The following is a 20,307-nucleotide window of genomic DNA, read 5'->3' on the forward strand; positions in this document are numbered from 1 at the left end:
AGGAAACGGCATATTGACCAAGCGAGGATTGTTGTAAAATGCTCTGCTGTAGGGGGAACTCTGCAGAAAAAAACTCTCTATTTTCCTATAATCAATTCAGATCTGTAATCACAAACCTTCCTATGTCAAACTGTACCTTTTTTTAAATGTTATTTTATGATTATTATTGTGAGTATGATGATTATTATGTAAAAGCAGCACAATTGTTCTTCGAACAGTGGTCGGCAGCACTCCATACGTATTAATATGAATAGGTGTTTCTGTAAACCTAGGGACAATAAACAGCTATCTCTGTTACAAAAACGAGCTGTTAATTGCTCATTGAAGAGGGAACTATGATAAAAAGATTGTTTTCCTAAAAGCATGGAGTTGACGAAAGAATAAGCAGGAAATGTCACGTTAATGTTAAATAGCGCTAGGTGGCAAAGTTGTATTACATTTCACTAAATGCGGGAATTAGTGTGAGCTTCACAAGTAAGGAAGGTGCAAATATTATGTAATTTATCATGGAAAATTTTTGGAAATGTTATTTCTTGTTTATTCTAATTGCAAACCACACACATCCATTCGTAATCACCCGTACACTTTTAATACCTGGAAGACGCTCATTTCGTTTATTTGATGTTGCCTAGCAACGCTGCGAACGGACTTCAGAGCAAAGATTCTAGAACAGAGCTTCAGAGAGACACGTTTTGAGTTCGTGGCCAAGTACCTAAAATATCGGTTTCCATGTGTATGTGCTGGATGGTGTGCGTCCTTTATGAAAGTAAGTGTTTTATAGAGTTACAGACATAATGAGTCATGTTATAGTGGTCAACATAAATGTGCCCCTTCTGTTATTAGAATGCTAAGCAGAGATTCAACATCATTCATTTCTTGTGTGGCTAGAAGTTAGCTAGCTATGTCATAGGAAAGAGATGTTGCTATATGGGATTTATGTTGCTTAGTGTAATGCCATGGTCATTACAGTGCATGAAAATGCACTGTACTGTTATTCCAAGGCTTTTTACAGTGCATGAAAATGCACTGTACTATAATAATAATAAAGCTTTATTTGTATAGCACCTTTCATACACAGAATGCAGCTCAAAGTGCTTTACATTTGAAGCATGTAACACAATAATAGTCAGTCAGTCATTATCAATCACTTTTCTTTGCTGTTTATGTTATACTCAGCAACATATCAAAAATATAGAAAATGACGTCATAAGACTGGCAGCCTTAACTTGTACTGTTCTTCCTAGGCTTCTTCTTCTTCTTCTGCTTATTACAGTGCATGAAAATGCACTGTACTGTTCTTCCTAGGCTTCTTATTATAGTGCATGAAAATGCACTATACTGTTCTTCCAAAATTTCTTATTACAGTGCATGAAAATGCACTGTACTGTTCTTCCTAGGCTTCTTATTACAGTGCATGAAAATGCACTGTACTGTTCTTCCTAGGCTTCTTCTTATTCTTCTTCTTCTAACGCACTTAATGCAGCTTCAACCGTTTAACGTAGGAACTTCATTCAAATTATGTTACGTAGGTCTTACTTAGGACATGGGTGCTATGTATTTTTCAGCTTTGTAACTTTTATACTTTTTAAACTATTAATTAAAAACTAATCAAAATTTCCCCATTGACTTAACATTATGATTATGACATCACAATACGGCCGTTAAGCAATTAGAATCCTATGGCAGGTGTTCGGGCCACCTGGACCAACTGCCATTCTCAGGCTTTAAGCATACAAACTGGCCCTATTAAGACTACACATCCTGTTCAACTGCTTCCTCTGCCAAAAACTGTTTCAAAATAAAAGTCCTCACTACAATATTTCACTGTTAAACAATTTAACCCTTTAAACTACTGAACTTTTTAACTGTTCAGCCATTGTAACTGCTACTTGTCATCAACTATGACTCCTACCCACTGTAGCTAGTTAGCATGCTAGTTAGCATTTTAGCAAAACTGTTAAAAATGATTAGCTAAGTAACATGGTTAGCATAGTTAGCATGCTAGTTAGCATAGCTACTAAATATGAAAACATTAGCTAAGTTAACTAAGTTAAGTAACTTGGTTAACATTATTATCTTTGATAACATAGTTAGCACAACTGCTAGCAAACATTAGAGCCATTTCAACTGTCAGTTATCGTCAATTATCTACCTAAATAATTTAACCATTTAAATTATCCACCTATTTAACCGTTCAATCATTCCAACTATATTAAACCTTATCTACCAAGTAAATCATTTAACTATATAAACTATCCACCTATTTAACTGTTCAGTCATTCCAACTATATTAAACCTCATCTACTTAGCAACCAATATAGTTTGTTTTTACTCTGTATGATATTTTACATCATATTTTTGCATTTTCATGCACTGTATTTCCTTCAGGAAATGCTTTTCTAGTTCTTATTCTTCTTCTTCTTCTAACGCACTTAATGCAGCTTCAACCGTTTAACGTAGGAACTTCATTCAAATTATGTTACGTAGGTCTTACTTAGGACATGGGTGCTATGTATTTTTCAGCTTTGTAACTTTTATACTTTTTAAACTATTAATTAAAAACTAATCAAAATTTCCCCATTGACTTAACATTATGATTATAACATCACAATACGGCCGTTAAGCAATTAGAATCCTATGGCAGGTGTTCGGGCCACCTGGATCAACTGCCAGTCTCAGGCTTTAAGCATACAAACTGGCCCTATTAAGACTACACATCCTGTTCAACTGCTTCCTCTGCCAAAAACTGTTTCAAAATAAAAGTCCTCACTACAATATTTCACTGTTAAACAATTTAACCCTTTAAACTACTGAACTTTTTAACTGTTCAGCCATTGTAACTGTTACTTGTCATCAACTATGACTCCTACCCACTGTAGCTAGTTAGCTAAGTTAGCTAAGTCACATGGTTAGCATAGTTAGCATGCTAGTATGTTAGCATGTTAGTTAGCATTTTTAGCAAAACTGCTAAAAACGATTAGCTAAGTCAGCTAAGTAACGTGGTTAGCATAGTTAGCATGTTAGCATGCTAGTTAGCATTTTTAGCAAAACTGCTAAAAACGATTAGCTAAGTCAGCTAAGTAACGTGGTTAGCATAGTTAGCATGCTAGTTAGCATAGTAACTTTGTTAACATTATTATCTTTGTTAACATAGTTAGCATAACTGCTAGCAAACATTAGAGCCATTCTAACTGTCAGTTATCGTCAACTATCTACCTAAATAATTTAACCATTTAAACTATCCACCTATTTAACTGTTCAGTCATTCCAACTATATTAAACCTCATCTACTTAGCAACCAATATAGTTTGTTTTTACTCTGTATGATATTTTACATCATATTTTTGCATTTTCATGCACTGTATTTCCTTCAGGAAATGCTTTTCTAGTTCTTATTTTTCTTCTTCTAACGCGTTTAATGCAGCTTCAACCGTTAAACGTAGAAACTTCATTCAAACTTTGTTACGTAGGTCTTACTTAGGACATTTGGGCTATGTATTTTTCCTATGGCAGGTGTTCGGGCCACCTGGCCCAACTGCCATTCTCAGGTTTTAAGCATACAAACTGGCCCTATTAAGACTACACATCCTGTTCAACTGCTTCCTCTGCCAAAAACTGTTTCAAAATAAAAGTCCTCACTACAATATTTTACTGTTAAACAATTTAACCCTTTAAACTACTGAACTTTTTAACTGTTCAGCCATTGTAACTGTTACTTGTCATCAACTATGACTCCTACCCACTGTAGCTAGTTAGCTAAGTTAGCTAAGTCACATGGTTAGCATAGTTAGCATGCTAGTATGTTAGCATGTTAGTTAGCATTTTTAGCAAAACTGCTAAAAACGATTAGCTAAGTCAGCTAAGTAACGTGGTTAGCATAGTTAGCATGTTAGCATGCTAGTTAGCATTTTTAGCAAAACTGCTAAAAACGATTAGCTAAGTCAGCTAAGTAACGTGGTTAGCATAGTTAGCATGCTAGTTAGCATAGTAACTTTGTTAACATTATTATCTTTGTTAACATAGTTAGCATAACTGCTAGCAAACATTAGAGCCATTCTAACTGTCAGTTATCGTCAACTATCTACCTAAATAATTTAACCATTTAAACTATCCACCTATTTAACTGTTCAGTCATTCCAACTATATTAAACCTCATCTACTTAGCAACCAATATAGTTTGTTTTTACTCTGTATGATATTTTACATCATATTTTTGCATTTTCATGCACTGTATTTCCTTCAGGAAATGCTTTTCTAGTTCTTATTTTTCTTCTTCTAACGCGTTTAATGCAGCTTCAACCGTTAAACGTAGAAACTTCATTCAAACTTTGTTACGTAGGTCTTACTTAGGACATTTGGGCTATGTATTTTTCCTATGGCAGGTGTTCGGGCCACCTGGCCCAACTGCCATTCTCAGGTTTTAAGCATACAAACTGGCCCTATTAAGACTACACATCCTGTTCAACTGCTTCCTCTGCCAAAAAGTTTTTAAAAATAAAAGTCATCACTATAATATTTTACTGTTAAACAATTTAACCCTTTAAACTACTGAACTTTTTAACTGTTCATCCATTGTAACTGTTACTTGTCATCAACTATGACTCCTACCCACTGTAGCTAGTTAGCTAAGTTAGCTAAGTAGCATGTTTAGCATAATTAGCAGGCTAGCATGTTAGCATGCTAGTTAGCATTTTAACAAAACTGCTAAAAATAATTAGCTAAGTTAGCTAAGTAACATGGTTAAGATAGTTAAGATGTTAAGATGTTAGCTAAAGATTTTTAGCATTTTTAGCAAAACTGCTAAAAATGATTAGCTAAGTTAGCTAAGTAACATGGTTAACATAGTTAGCATGCTAGTTAGCATAGTTAGCAAAACAGCTAAAAATGATTAGCTAAATTAGCTAAGTAACATGGTTAGCATAGTTAGAGTGTTAGCATGCTAGTTAGCATAGTTAGCATAACCACTAAAAATGATTAGCTAAGTTAGCTAAGTAATATGGTTAGCATACTTAACATGTTAGCATGCTAATTAGCATAACTACTAAATATGAAAACATTAGCTAAGTTAACTAAGTTAAGTAACTTGGTTAACATTATTATCTTATTATAACTGCTAGCAAACATTAGAGCCATTCCAACTGTCAGTTATCGTCAATTATCTACCTAAAAAATTTAACCATTTAAATTATCCACCTATTTAACCGTTCAATCATTCCAACTATATTAAACCTCATCTACCTAGCAACCAATATAGTTTGTTTTCACTCTGTATGATATTTTACATCATATGTTTTGCATTTTCATGCACTGTATTTCCTTCAGGAAATGCTTTTCTAGTTCTTATTCTTATTCTTCCGCTAATGCATTTAATGCAGCTTCAACCGTTTAACGTAGAAACTTCATTCAAACTATGTTACGTAGGTCTTACTTGGGACATGGGTGCTACGTATTTTTCAGCTTTGTAACTTTTATACTTTTTAAACTATTAATTAAAAACTAATCAAAATTTCCCCATTGACTTAACATTATGATTATGACATCACAATACGGCCATTAAGCAATTAGAATCCTATGGCAGGTGTTCGGGCCACCTGGACCAACTGCCAGTCTCAGGCTTTAAGCATACAAACTGGCCCTATTAAGACTACACATCCTGTTCAACTGCTTCCTCTGCCAAAAACTGTTTCAAAATAAAAGTCCTCACTATAATATTTTACTGTTAAACAATTTAACCCTTTAAACTACTGAACTTTTTAACTGTTCAGCCATTGTAACTGTTACTTGCCATCAACTATGACTCCTACCCACTGTAGCTAGTTAGCTAAGTAACATGGTTAGCATAGTTAGCATGCTAGCATGTTAGTTAGCATTTTTAGCAAAACTGCTAAAAATGATTAGCTAAGTCAGCTAAGTAACATGGTTAGCATAGTTAGTATGTTAGTTAGCATAGTTAGCATAACTGCTAAAAATGATTAACTAAGTTAGCTAAGTAACATGGTTAGCATAGTTAGCATATTAGCATGCTAGTTAGCATAACTGCTAAAAATGATTAGCTAAGTTAGCTAAGTCACATGGTTAGCATACTTAGCATTTTAACATTGTTAGCATGCTAGTTAGCATAGTAACTTGGTTAACATTATTACAGTGCATGAAAATGCACTGTACTGTTCTCCTAGGCTTCTTATTCTTCCGCTAACGCATTTAATGCAGCTTCAACCGTTTAACGTAGAAACTTCATTCAAACTATGTTACGTAGGTCTTACTTGGGACATGGGTGCTATGTATTTTTCAGCTTTGTAACTTTTATACTTTTTAAGAGATTTCCCCATTGACTTAACATTGGGCCTTTATGACATCACAGCAATTAGAATCCTATGGCAGGTGTTCAGGCCACCTGGACCAACTGCCAGTCTCAGGCTTTAACCCTTTCGTGCCCGTGCCGAACATTCCATTTTTGGTGCTGGATGACCTCCTTACACAAAAAACCTTATTTCTTGAGTATAATACATACCATCAATGGGATATACATACCATTGTAATCAGAAGGGTCAGTTCTATCAAATGATGTAAAATACATATGGTAATGTTGATATAGTAATGAACAGTCTTTGAAAATCCTCTCCAAATGTATACCGAAATTCGTTAAAATTGAATTTCATTCGCATAAACTATTGAATGCATAGCTAGCATGCTAGTTAGCATTTTTAGCAAAACTGCTTAAAATGATTAGCTAAGTTAGCTAAGTAACATGGTTAGCATCGTTAGCATGTTAGCATGCTAATTAGCATTTTTAGCAAAACTGCTTAAAATAATTAGCTAAGTCAGCTAAGTAACATGGTTAGCATAGTTAGCATGTTAGCATGCTAGTCAGCATAGTTAGCATAACTGCTAAAAATAATTAGCTAAGTTAGCTAAGTCACATGGTTAGCATACTTAGCATTTTAACATTGTTAGCATGCTAGTTAGCATAGTAACTTGGTTAACATTATTATCTTTGTTAACATAGTTAGCGTAACTGCTAGCAAACATTAGAGCAATTCCAAGTGTCAGTTATCGTCAACTATCTACCTAAATAATTTAACCATTTAAACTATCCACTTATTTAACCGTTCAATCATTCCAACTATATTAAACCTTATCTACCTAGCAACCAATATAGTTTGTTTTTACTCTGTATGATGATTTTCATGCACTGTATTTCCTTCAGGAAATGCTTTTCTAGTTTGATATGAGATGCTTGTACTCGTAACTTCGTCACTCGTACAGGGTTCCCGGATCCTTAAAAAGTCTTAAATACAACTTTCGGTTTTTAAGGCCTAAAAAAAAGTCTTAAATTGTCTGGGATGTCTTGAATTTTCGAAAGGGAGGTATTAAAATTGCGTATGGGACCGCCAGCGAGTGCAAGAGAGCGAGTGAAAAGCGAGTGAAAAAAGTAATTGTATAAGTGACTATGAGGCTACGGGAAAAAGTGTAGTGGTTGCAGAGTGAAGATGTTTTTCACGGGTGTGGTTAAAGGTGTGAAAACGGTAATAATACAGTAGGCTATGAATATGCCTGACGTTTTCGTGCAGAGGCCTGAGATACGCAGGTAGCCTACGTGAGCGGGAGAAAGAGTTGGTAAGTCAGTTAGCGATAGGTTGGCCATTACGTTTGAATTTAGGCCGGACATATGGATTTTAAAAGCCCTGTCCGGCGTCCGGCGCAGCCTCAAGCCGGACACTCATTTGTCCTCCTTTTTGGAGTTGCGCTGGGCATCTAGAATCTTTGCTCGGATGCAGCAACGTTTCACAAACTATGGACGCGAAGACTGCTGGTCAAATTATGCACAGTGCTCCTGTCACTCGTCTGATAATTTGCTACGCAATTTATGAAGGAACCACGGACTGACATAAAAAGAAGACAAACGTTTTCGCAGTCAGGAGGAAATGTACATGTTAAGTTGATCTTTCCAGCGTGTGTTGCTGGCCTAGCCTAGGGAAGAAAATATCTGTCTAAGTTATAATACCTGTAATATCTGTCAGCAGCTTTCTTGCCAGCGTTTCCCAGTAGGCCTAGCCTACTTTGCAAAAGTTGTGAAATATAACAGCATATTTTTTGAATGAAAAAAACATGCGTTCATAATACGTGCGTGTTTGAGATGAAACCAGCAGTTTTCAGCAGGATCATGCCAGGAGGACCTCTTAATTTAAAACAAGTCAATGGTTTTACAATGTTTCAGTCAAGCTTTGATTGGTTTAGATACAACTGGTATGCAAAATGTAAGCAGCCCAGACCCTAAAATTGGGCATTTATAGCTGTGAAGGTAATTCACACACAATTTTTTTTTTCCGCCAAAATATATTTGGTAACTTCTGTAGACATCCAAAATGAGGTGGGGGTTAAAATTAGTAGAAAAAAAAAACTATTGCATAAAATAGTTTTAAGTTGTCGTATGGATCTTTTTGCCGTGGTATAGTCTTACTTTTTTCATTTAGATGTCTTGAAAAGGTCTTAAAAGTCTTTAAATTTGCACTTGGAAAATGTGCAGATACCCTGCTCGTAACTTTAGGACTCCTATTTGTTTTACTAAGAGTAATTCAGGAAGAATTTTAGCCCTAAAAGTAGCACCTGAGTCTGTGACAGCAAGGACTCCTAACTCACTAAGACCGATTCACAAACAATTTTTTGTGGTGGCATTTCACGTCGCGATGTTTTGAAATGCGTCTACAGGAGCTTCCAATCGCGAGGGAACAATGTTGCATTGTAGGCATAACTAAGGGATGCAGTAACACCACCAACAACAACCAAAACTAGCCTACTCATTGTCAACATGTACATTAAATGTAACGTTTCATTGTGAATCAAATTAAAATGTTCTCCTCTTTGCAAACGTAGGCATATGGTGACAGATTAATTTAATAATGTTGCTTGCGTGAATCACGGTAAGCCTTGAATGAAGTGGCCACTTCTTAATGGGACTCACTGTATGGAAGTAGGCTAAGTAAAATAGAGATGTTTCAAATAAAATAACTTAATCAGAATTCTAGGATATGCCCGCTTGACAACGGCAGAGATAGAACTGGCGTTTGGCCATAGCAACCATCCATTTAGAACGACTGGCCTTCATAGCAACCAAAGATCTCAACTGTGATGCATGTATACATGTAATGTGATGCAAAGTATAGAAATATACAGAGACAAGAAATATAGTGGAATGTAGACAGTAGTATACAGTTGATTTACAGAAGGTGGTTTAGAGTAATATGAAGTATTCCTTTATTCCTTTATTCTGAGATACATCTGAGATACAGATACTCTCTAAACAATCCCAGGCTCTCAAAATAATCCCAAACAGACATAAGGTCTTTATAGAGCAAATCAATATAGATTATTTGTCAAATAAACCAGTAAAACATAATTAGGGGATGGAATATATAACATTCACACTCATAGCTCATATTTTTTTTTAAATAAATCAGTGAAAAAGTAACCTGACAAACAAGCAGCATTTTAATGCCTTGGTCATATTTCATAATTTCAATTCTTCTGTAGGTTACCTGTTTTAGAGGCGCAAGACATGTGGCATTATTTATTTTTGCAGCCAATCACTGCTGTCGTTCTATTTTACTGATTTGATCTTAGTCATAGAAGCTAAATTCGAAGGCAGGCCACAGGTAAAATCCAACAAACCGCATTCACCCCGCATGTCAATAGTTGAATAGCCCTCTCCTAGAGCTTTTGAGATATTGCCACTGCTCCAACACTGAAAGGCACTGTTACAATGCCTGGATAGAGCCAGGTTCAGCATAGCGTATGCCACTGTCTGCTCACGTTGGTGACCGGACCAGGGCAAGCACACTTTCGCAGTTCCCGCCGGAAATGCAGTCTAGATATTATTATTATTATTATTATATTATTATTTCTGTATTTTTACTTTCCCTCCTCCCTCCTCTACAATGTTATGTAGGTTCTTATTATTTATTTTATTTTATTTATAGGCTAAAGCCACAATTATTATATTTTTTCATTGTTAATTAATGCAATCTCGACTTCACTGAAAATGAACTTCCCTCAATGAACCTCCGAGAATAAATAAAGAATGAGATAAATGAATGAATGAATGAATGAATGAATGAATGAATGAATGAATGAATTAATTAATTAATTAATGAAAATGTTCACCAGTAAAACAAAGTCTGATGAAAAATTTGATAACAAAACAAGAACTTCCCAAAAAAATGCAGGCTGCTTGAGTGGAGAAAGGGATAGAGAGTGTGAGGAGTGTGGGAGGACAGACACATTAAAAACTAGATGTACCGCAGAGCGGTATAAAATATGACCGCTGCCCAGTCCAGCACATTTTTTCCACAAAAATAAATCACGCTGAAAGGATATATGATTCTAACTGTCTCACTATGCACACCCAATTCTCACTGGTATCTGCTAGACAACAAGTACCAAAACATGATTAGTTCATAGATTTCACATGTAAAATTCATTTTATACAACCCCACCCCCATCTTGCCTGTTCATAATTCTGAGAAATTCTTGAATTGTGTGCATGTGTGCATGCACACGTTTATGTTTATGTGTGTGTGTGTGTGCTTGTGTGTGTGCCTGCATATGTGCCTGTGTGTCTGCATGTGCATGCATGCATACATATGTCTACTGTGTGAGTATGTGTCATACGTATGATTACTGTGAATGTATGTGTGTGCGTGTGTATCTGTTTATGCACATGTGTGCATATGAAATGGGTTAACATGACCCCTGGAGGCAAACATACGCAAAAAATTGGTCATCCTAGGCCCTACGGTTCTCAAGATATTCACAGAAAACTCTCTTGTGCAGTTTTGACCTTGTCAGCCAGAGATATTGTGATGAAAACACCTAATTTTTTGCTTTTTAATTTTTAACTAGGTGGCGCTATACATGAAATAAGTGGTAATGGGATGGGTTGACATGGCCCCTTAAGACCAACATACAAAAAAAGGTGGTCCTCCTAGGCCCTACGGTTCTCGAGATATTCACAGAAAACTGTACCTGGCAACCTACAGGCCAGTTGGCGTATAGTAACATAAATTAATTTATTGTGTGGCCCCCCATGAACGGAATTCCACGAAACTTGGCGTGCATTCAGAGGGTGTCATAATGATCCTACACTTTCAATTTCGTGCAGTTTTGACAATGTTAGGTCACAGATACCTGCGATTACAACACCTCATTTTTACTTTTTTGTGTTTAACTAGGTGGCGCTATACATGAAATGAGTGGTTATGGAATGGGTTGACATGGCCCCTTGAGATCAACATACAAAAAAAAGGTGGTCCTCCTAAACCCTACGGTTCTCGAGATATTCACAGAAAACTGTGTCTGCCCTACCCTCCTTTCGGGGGGTCCAGTCCAGCGGGGGGGCTACAGATCAAAACGAAAAACGATGGTTGCATGCTATCCATGTGGGGTTACATGCCCACCAAGTTTCGTGTACCCCGGTCTTTCAGTGTCCCGGGAATCCTTGACGGAAATGTTGCCATGCGAAAAAGAAAAAAAAAACAATCTGACTAAGCCTATATGACCGCCGCTTCGCTGCGCGGCGGTCATAATAACATTTACTGTGCTTTTTGTAAAGACATTTTTCAATGGCTTTATTTCTTCATTCAGAGCTAACAATATTCATTATTCATTATTCAAAATTATATTCATATTACAATCTAAACAAGGAACCAACCAAACCTATAATAAATAGCCCAAAAACGGAGATGAAAAATTGCCAGATTTCTCTTTTAACTTGTTAAATCTGTCTCTTCATCTGTCTTCCAGGCAACCCCATTTTTCATTAGCCTGATGTTGCTTGAACTACTGATGGGCTGGCTCAAGACAGGAGGTCTTATCTTCAGCCTGAATGATGAAGTCACCTCACTCTCTGCTGGCATGATGTCACGTTTGCCAAAGTATGTTTTATTTTACTAATGTAAACACTAATTAAATTAATGACACAAGTGCTTTCCCAGACACAACTATGTCAATTCCTGTAGAAAACCTCCAGTGACTGTGAGTTTTTTAAAAATGGGATGTTGTTATAAAAAATATCACAATATTCTTCGGAAACATACCAAATTTTAGAAAATTTCAAGTAAATTGATCAAACATTAGAATTTCTTAATTTTTGTAATTGTAAAACTGTTTAGTAGCTGAACTTTGCTGATGAAACCAAGGATTCTCCATTGGTTAGCACTGCTCCATGATTTCCCGGAGGTCCCAGGTTCCTGGCCAACATTTTACTCATTAGGGGTATCCTAATGTAACCCTATTGTTTTTGTTTTAATCAGTTAGAAAAGGCTAAAAGGCAGCAAGAACTGTCAGGCCAAAATACAGGTTGGGAACCTCACATGCTACTTGGAATGGCATGGAATGGCATACACTGGCCCCAAAGTAGTGCTGTTAATCAAATTGATTTTTTTTACAGTTATCTCAAAAGACACAAAAGAGCTTGATCCACAGTAAAAATCAATTTGTTGTCATAATCTCTGGAGTCCTCTGCATTTTTACTAATTGATATCTACTGACATACCATGTTTCAGTAACCCTCATTAAAAAACAAACAAAAAAATATCGGTAACACTTTACTTGACAGTTACCGACATAAGAGTGACACGACACTGTCATGACACATGAACTCTGTAACCCTAACCCTAACCTCTAACCCTAATCCTAATCCTAACCCTAATTTGTTATGACAAAACAGAATGATACTTAACAGAAGCGTTATGTCATAAACATTTATCATGTCACTCATGTTGATACTGTCAAGTAAAGTGTAACCAAAATATTAAGAATAAAAGTGAAAGTAACATGAATTTGTTTGAGGTTATTCATCCGATTGTCACAGAAATGTATCATCTACAAACCATGCAGACTAAATTCCATGTCTTTTTTAATGGTTACAGTGCATGAAAATGCACTGTTCTGTTATCCGAAGTCGACTTCTTCTTCTTCTTATTCCCACCAAATTTCTGCGTCTAATTCAGCTTCAACAGTTTAACATAGAAACTTCGTACTAACTTTGTAACGTAGGTCTTGAAAAGGACACTTTATTTTTCGTTTTTGTAAACTTTTTGAGATTACCATAAATCAAGCTTATTTTCCCCATAGACTTTGCATTGGCACTATGCCATCACAATGGGCTAATCAAACTGATTTGCACCTGTATCAACTGCCAGCTGCTCAACTAGACCCACTCACAGAGCCAATTATACTGATTGCACCTGTATTAACTGCTTTCTGCTCAACTAGGCCAACTCTTTCTGTAAGCATGTTTCCATCCAACTCATGCGAATTAGTGACGAACGTCCGTGGTAATGCGCATAAATAAAATGTGCATGAGTCACTGTTTCCAACACCTATTGATTCTAATTATTTGGGGACACTTTGCCTAAGTTGAGTGAAATAGGACAGCTGTGGCCTACTGGTTAGACGGGGGTTGCCGGTTCGAACCCGACCAGTAGGCACGGCTGAAGTTCCCTTGAGCAAGGCACCTTAACCCCTCACTGCTCCCCGAGCGCCGCTGTTGTTGCAGGCAGCTCACTGCGCCGGGATTAGTGTGTGCTTCACCTCACTCTGTGTTCACTGTGTGCTGAGTATGTTTCATGTGTTCATGTTTCGGGTGTTGGCAGATTACAGTGGGTGCTATTTCGAAATCATCGTTTCACTCATGCTCTCCGTGTTTCACACAGCTGCGTGAAATGGATTACAACCGTCGCCACTAGGTGGCAGCTTAATCCACTGCGGCCAGAGCCGTATATGGAGAGCCATATACGGGTCTGGCTGTGGCTGCGGCGATCCATTTGGCAGGAGCAATGAACCGTCAACGCATTTAATTAATCATACCTCACTTGTTGAAGCTCGGCGGATCAACCTCTGTGCAGCTCTAAGCACCTTATAATAATAATTAGAGGCATTGCTAGAAGTTGAAAGCATTTGTGGCTTTAGCCCAGAAGTAAAACCTCCTACGGGGCAGCCATGGCCTACTGGTTAGCGCTTCAGGGCCCAAAAAAGCATCTTAAGCCTAAGAGCGTCGTAAAGTCCCGCTTACGAACGTCTTAAGATTTGCCGACTGTTTCTCGAAACCATCATAGCTTAAGAGTGTCGTGAAAACACTCGTAAATCTATGAGTGCTCCAGAGTTCTCGTTACCGGCTAAGAGCGTCTTAACAGTACTTCTCACTGAGGTCACTAACAGGACATACAGAGGAATTACAACTTAGAATACATAATCCAACTGACGTCCCCATTCTTTATTGTGTTTACATGTGATCAATCAGAATTTAGCGTGCAAAATAGCATAGCCTACATTTACTGGTCATAATAAAAAAACGGACAAAAATCCAATCAAGTTATGAAACGAGACGTTGCCAGAATAGTTTGCCATTATCTTTGCTAAGTGAAGGCTATATTTTATTAGGCCTATGAGGTAAAAGCAGAGAAAGGAACATGTGGTTTAGTCTGTACTGCATCAAAATCTAAGCCTACACATTTCCTCACTTTCTTACTCGACTTCTTTCTTATCTTCAAACGTGTTCTTAAGTGACCCGCGACAAATTATTGCATGGTGCAACAATCTAATCTTAAATAATTACAATTATTTATGTCTGTGTGTATTATATAACCTACTTGGGATGCTTACATGCAGATGTCAAAGTGTTTCTATTTTCGTATTGATGTGAATTAATGTGTAGATCCGAAGTTTAAACGGTAGGCCTGTGACGTGGAGTCACCTGACATCACCATCAAATCAGTGCATATTTCAAAACTATTAACGTGGACAGCTCCCCTTAAGAGCATCTTAAGAGCAGTGCACGCGTGTTCACGCTACGAGCATGTTCGGGAAACAGTCTGAAAAACCAAACGAACGATTGTAAGATGAATCGTAGACAACCCTCTTAAGATCGTGTCTCCGTCGTTATCGGGAAACTGGGCCCAGACTTCAGGAGGGTTGCTGGTTTGAACGCCGACCAGAAGGCACGGCTGAAGTGCCCTTGAGCAAGGCACCTAACCCCTCACTGCTCCCCAGGCGCCGCTGTTGTAGCAGGCAGCTCACTGCGTCGGGATTAGTGTGTGCTTCACCTCACTGTGTGTTCACTGTGTGCTGAGTGTGTTTCACTAATTCATGGATTGGGATAAATGCAGAGACCAAATTTCCCTCACGGGATCAAAAGAGTATATATACTTATACTTACTTATATAAGTGGGGGTTCAGGGAACATTTTAAAAGTTAGTTTCTTAAACATGCAACTTGAACATAGTTTGAGTTAATTTGAGACTGTTTATTATTGTTATTTTCTGTTACTGTTTATTATTTTATATTTATTTTTAACAGCCAAACAAATGTTGCATGACTCGCATTTCAGATGTCGGGTATTTGCGCATAGCGCGTGCATCTGAGAAGAAAGAATGTGATGAGAGGAAGGCTAGATTATAAATATTGAATAAATAACACTGCAGTTTTTTAATTTAAGATGAATAATATCAGCATAATCCATGTGTCTCTTCACAAATGACCAACACGTTATCAAATCATTCCGTAGCCTTGTCTCGATTCAGTTTTATTGCGATGTCGAACTTAACTTCCAGGCCACTGTCAATTTTTCAATTTTCAATTTTTTCAATTTTCCAGGCCTGACATCTTTCAACATTATTACCGTCATAGTTAAATAAGAAGCCTTTGGCAGAATTTAGAAATAAAGTATCAAAAAAGCCTAGACTTCTCCTGTCCATTGCAGTGTGCGTTTCAGTGCCTGTGTTTCATTAACTGAATTCTTAAAAGAATAGGCTGGACAAAAGTATACCCAATTGGCCTAGGCAACACATTTTTATTTGATTTATTTGCTGGCGATCATGCCTCTACAGACACTTCAGGTAGGGGTGGCCACAGCCTAACCTCAGTGAAACACTTGTAAAACTTAAACACTTTGAAGGCCTACTAAATGGCTTGGGCAAAGGTAGCAAGAGAACATGGTAACCAGATAACATGATCAGCTATGTTAACTTGTTACAATGATAATAACATTAGCTGACTTCTTTTAATCTTAGCCTACAACTCAAGTCAATTTCTGTGCCGTCAGCTGGTTTCGATGGCGCAAAAGTAGGTAGACGTCTGATTATCAAGCTAGCAGTTCAAATTATTTGTGGTTCGATACCCATGTGGAGTTAATTTATGCTATTTAGGTGTTTGTTTTTTGGGTGGCATATTCATGGTTCAGTGCTTGTACTAGGCCTACAGACAATTTTGACATTTAAACATGTCATGCATATTTGTGTTCGTCTCTAGTTTATATCAGAAAGTGACAAATCTGCAAGCAGCCACATCTGTCAAAGACTCTTCATTGTAGTAGCGGATGTTAGTAGGTTATCGCGAGAGCACCTGGAAGATAGATGGGAATGAGAACGGGAATGAGACAGACCGGCAGCGAGAACTGTGAATTGAACTTGTGTTAATAAAGTTAACATAATGTTGAACTAAAGGACTGATTATTGATGACAACACAACATTTTGGCGACGAGGATACAGATGCCAAAAACCCAGAGGCCAGACAGGACGACAAGGATTCTACGTCCATGCCAAGAAAGTAAGACGAAATGTCGAATACTGAAGGAAATGCACATGCTGCTGCTGCTGTTGCACCTGAGCCTAGATATGCTCATTTAGCACTGGCGGTTCCACTGAACCTCACGGCGACTGATTTATACACAGACTCTTAATAGTTTTTACGAAGTTGCCATTGGTACTATAAATGCGCCAGATTTGGTAAGGAGAGCTACTTTGCTGCATTGCATTGGAGCGCCAACACAAAGGATTTTTGCTAATCTACCAGGACGTAAAGATACATATGACCGGGCTCTTACCGCTCTGGACACATATTTCACTCCACAAAGAAATGTAGTCCTAGAGAGGCACAAGTTTAGGCAGAGAGCTCAGTGTTCTGACGAGACGGTGGATGCTTTTGTGAATGTTTTAAGAGAAATGGCGAAATCGTGTGACTTTGGTGCACTTGAGAACGATATGATAAGAGATCAGATTGTGGAAAAATTTTCAATGAAAAAGCTGCGCGACAAATTGTTGCAGGAAGATGGAGTTTAGACAAAGGACGGCCAGAGCCTTTGAAGCAGCACAAGCTGAATCGAAACTTTTCACGGAAAGTGCTCACAAAGCCGGAGACAACCGGGTTAATTTCACAAAGAAGGGTGTGCGTGGAGATCCAGCGGACGCTGGAAAGCTGGAGCATTGCAAGGGAGAGGCAGCCAAGAGCAGGCCAACAGCGGCACACACCAGTGTTACAGATGTGGAATGGACGCTCACACAGCAGATGAATGCGGAGCCAAGACAGCAAAGTGTCTATTCTGCCAGAAAATAGGACATTACACACGAATGTGCTTCAAGAAGAAAAAGAAAGAACAAACAGACAAGAACAGTGAAAGTAGCAAGACAAAAATAAGGAAAAACACAAGAGAGCAGTAGTACAGGAAACTTCTGATTCAGAAGCAATTTTGTCAATGCTGTAGATGCTGAAGGTACTGAGACAATCAAGATTAATGGACAATGGCTAAAAATGGTCATAGATACAGGCAGTGGTTGAAATGTCATAGGAGAAGACCTGTTTAAAAGAACAATGTCTGCTAGAACAAAACTGAAACCAACCAAGAAAAGATTTTATGCCTATGCTCAAACTACTCCACTTAAATGTGTAGGTTACTTTGAGGCAGAAATTACATGGAAAGACAACAAAGTCAAAGACAACATTTATGTGATTGAAGGAAATGTAGAAGCACTGCTAGGCAGAAAAACAAGCTTTGAATTAAAGATACAGGAGAAAAAGTGAATGCAATTGGACAGACAGAGAGATTCAACAAACTTGTTAAAGAGTTTCCACAAGTTCTCAAAGGACTAGGTCAGATCAAAGGTTACAGACATAATGTTACAGTCAATGAAAAAGTCCCGCCTGTAGCACAGGGTTTGAGGAGAGTCCCTTATCCCATGTTAGAAGCTGTAAACCAGGAGCTGGACAAGATGCTTGAACAAGACATAATTGGGGTAGTGAATGAAGGATCAGAATGGGGTTCTAATATCCTGATTGTACCCAAGAAAGACACAAAAGAAGTGAGGCTATGTGTGGACCTCAGGGAAGTAAATAGGGCAGTTATCAGGGAAAGACACCCAGTGCCAACAGTAGACAATGGCAATGCAGTAAAAAGTTGGGTAACGCTTTAGAATAACATGTGCTTATTAGGTATTAGGTATACAGTGCATAATAAGCAGTTAACGATTCATTACTAACAGTTAGTTAACTTATGTTATCCTTTAATAACATGAACTAACTGTTAACATGCAGCTTGTAAGTGTTAATAAGGAGCCTTTTAAGTTACTTACAAGCATATTTGTTAACAGTTGTAAGTGTTAACAAGCAGCTTGTTAATGCTTGTTAATGGTGTATAAGACAAAGAGGTGGATAACTAATACCCTTATAAGACCTTTCTTACCTATTTGTAAGTATTAAAGGATAACAACAGTTAACTAACTGTTAGTAATGAATCGTTAACTGCTTATTATGCACTGTTAATACCTAATAAGCACATGTTATTCTAAAGCGTTACCCAACTTTTTACTGCATTGCCATGAACAAAGTAGAGGCAAAAAAGGGGTTTCTTTGTTGAACAAATCGGGATGCAATGTGAGCCTTGAATTGGATGCCATGCAGGAATTTGCTAGGATCTCAAAACCGGTTTATGAACAGGCTTTGCCATAGAGAAACACATGATAGCGTTGGATTATAAACATGCTTTGCCTACATCATGTGGACAAAACATAGAACATATTAACCTTGCTCAGCCAAATACTTTCCTGTTAGGTCCTTTTATCACGGAGTTACTGGCGATAAATGTGATGGTCAAAAGTAAACGTCAGCGGTTTATTTATTTATTGTAGGCCTATTATTAAAGAGTGTTTTTCATCTAAAGGTTCAACTTCATGCTTATGCACTAGACTAGGCATACTAAGTGCTCTCCCCAATCCCAGACTTTCACATTGCATGTTTGTTTGTAATGGATGCAAAACAGCCTATTGCTGAATGTCTATGGAGGGACGAATGAAGCTGTCCTCCCGACAGGCAACCCCATAAATTATAAGTAAATGCACACACGTATATATAGGCTACTTATACATATCTGTATTTATAGCCTCCTATATTTATTGCAGGTGAGACATGGAAAAGCAGTTTTAGAAAACTGAGTTTTGCCATGTTAACCTGGAGAGTGACGGCCTGTGGGTCATTAAGGGCAGTTATTTGGATGGGCGGTGGCCTTACCCACGTAAAACAGAGTGAAACTAGAAATGCATTTCCGAGGAATTACACGAGGGGATGCAATCTGCTGGTTAGGGTGTTGGTGGGGCTGTTAAGCTTGATGCTAGCTGGTTGGTAGGGTAATTGTGATACCTGCAAAGGTGCTTTTGGAGTAACCAAATTTGAAACTTGTGTGACATGGCATTCTTGAGATATCACACTCAAGGTGTTTTTGACCTTGACATTTGACCTTCAACCTCCAACATCAACTCACTTCATCTTTGAGTCCATAAAAACACTCGTACCAAATTTGAAGCATGTACGTCAAGCCGTTCTGGAGATATAATGCTGAATGCATGAGATATGGCTGGGACACACAGGAAACACTTTAACAGGATGTGTAGTTCAGGTAGAGCTAGATTGTATGCTTAGAAGCTGAGACAGTTGGAGTCCTCACAGGTGACACCTGTGCCAGTGTTCTGATTAGCCTGGGAACTGCTCTGAGAACTACTTAACGAGCGCAGCTGGCTCTATTATGACATCATAGCCCCCATTCAAGTCTATGGGGAAAAATACACTTTTAATTACAAATATCTCAAAAAGTATAAACTTCTCAAAATGAAAAAGCGGATGGGGACGGGTAAAGCCTTGGAAGATCTACGAAGCGGTGTTTCAACCAAATTTATGCGTTAAGCGGTTTGAGCTGAATAGCGCGCACAAAAAGGTAAAAAGAAAAATAATAATAACTAGAAATGCAATTGCAAGGAATTACCAGTGCATGAAAATGCAAACGTTGTGATGTAATATCATGTATAGTTAAAACAGATAATACAGAGATGGTTACTACGGTGATGCTAGGATAGACATGGCGGTTGCATAGCTTAATAAAAGTTGATAGTTTAAAAGTAGACTGTTTAAAAGCTGAATGTAGATAGTTTAAAAGTTGTTGATAGACAACTAGTTTAATAGATAGTTTAATGATAGTTTAAAAGTAG

General features: G+C 37.7%; 1 protein-coding gene across 1 annotated transcript in view; it reads left to right on the forward strand.

Moving 5' to 3' along the window:
* The window catches only part of agmo (alkylglycerol monooxygenase), a 262,745-nt gene that overhangs the window by 13,428 nt on the left and 229,010 nt on the right, over positions 1-20,307 (forward strand). The window contains exon 2 of the mRNA XM_048260252.1: positions 11,800-11,930. Coding sequence (XP_048116209.1) covers positions 11,800-11,930 — 131 coding nt within the window. The remainder of the gene's footprint in view (positions 1-11,799; positions 11,931-20,307) is intronic.

Source organism: Alosa alosa, chromosome 13 (genome assembly GCF_017589495.1).
Source record: "Alosa alosa isolate M-15738 ecotype Scorff River chromosome 13, AALO_Geno_1.1, whole genome shotgun sequence".
Lineage (NCBI taxonomy): Eukaryota > Metazoa > Chordata > Actinopteri > Clupeiformes > Clupeidae > Alosa > Alosa alosa.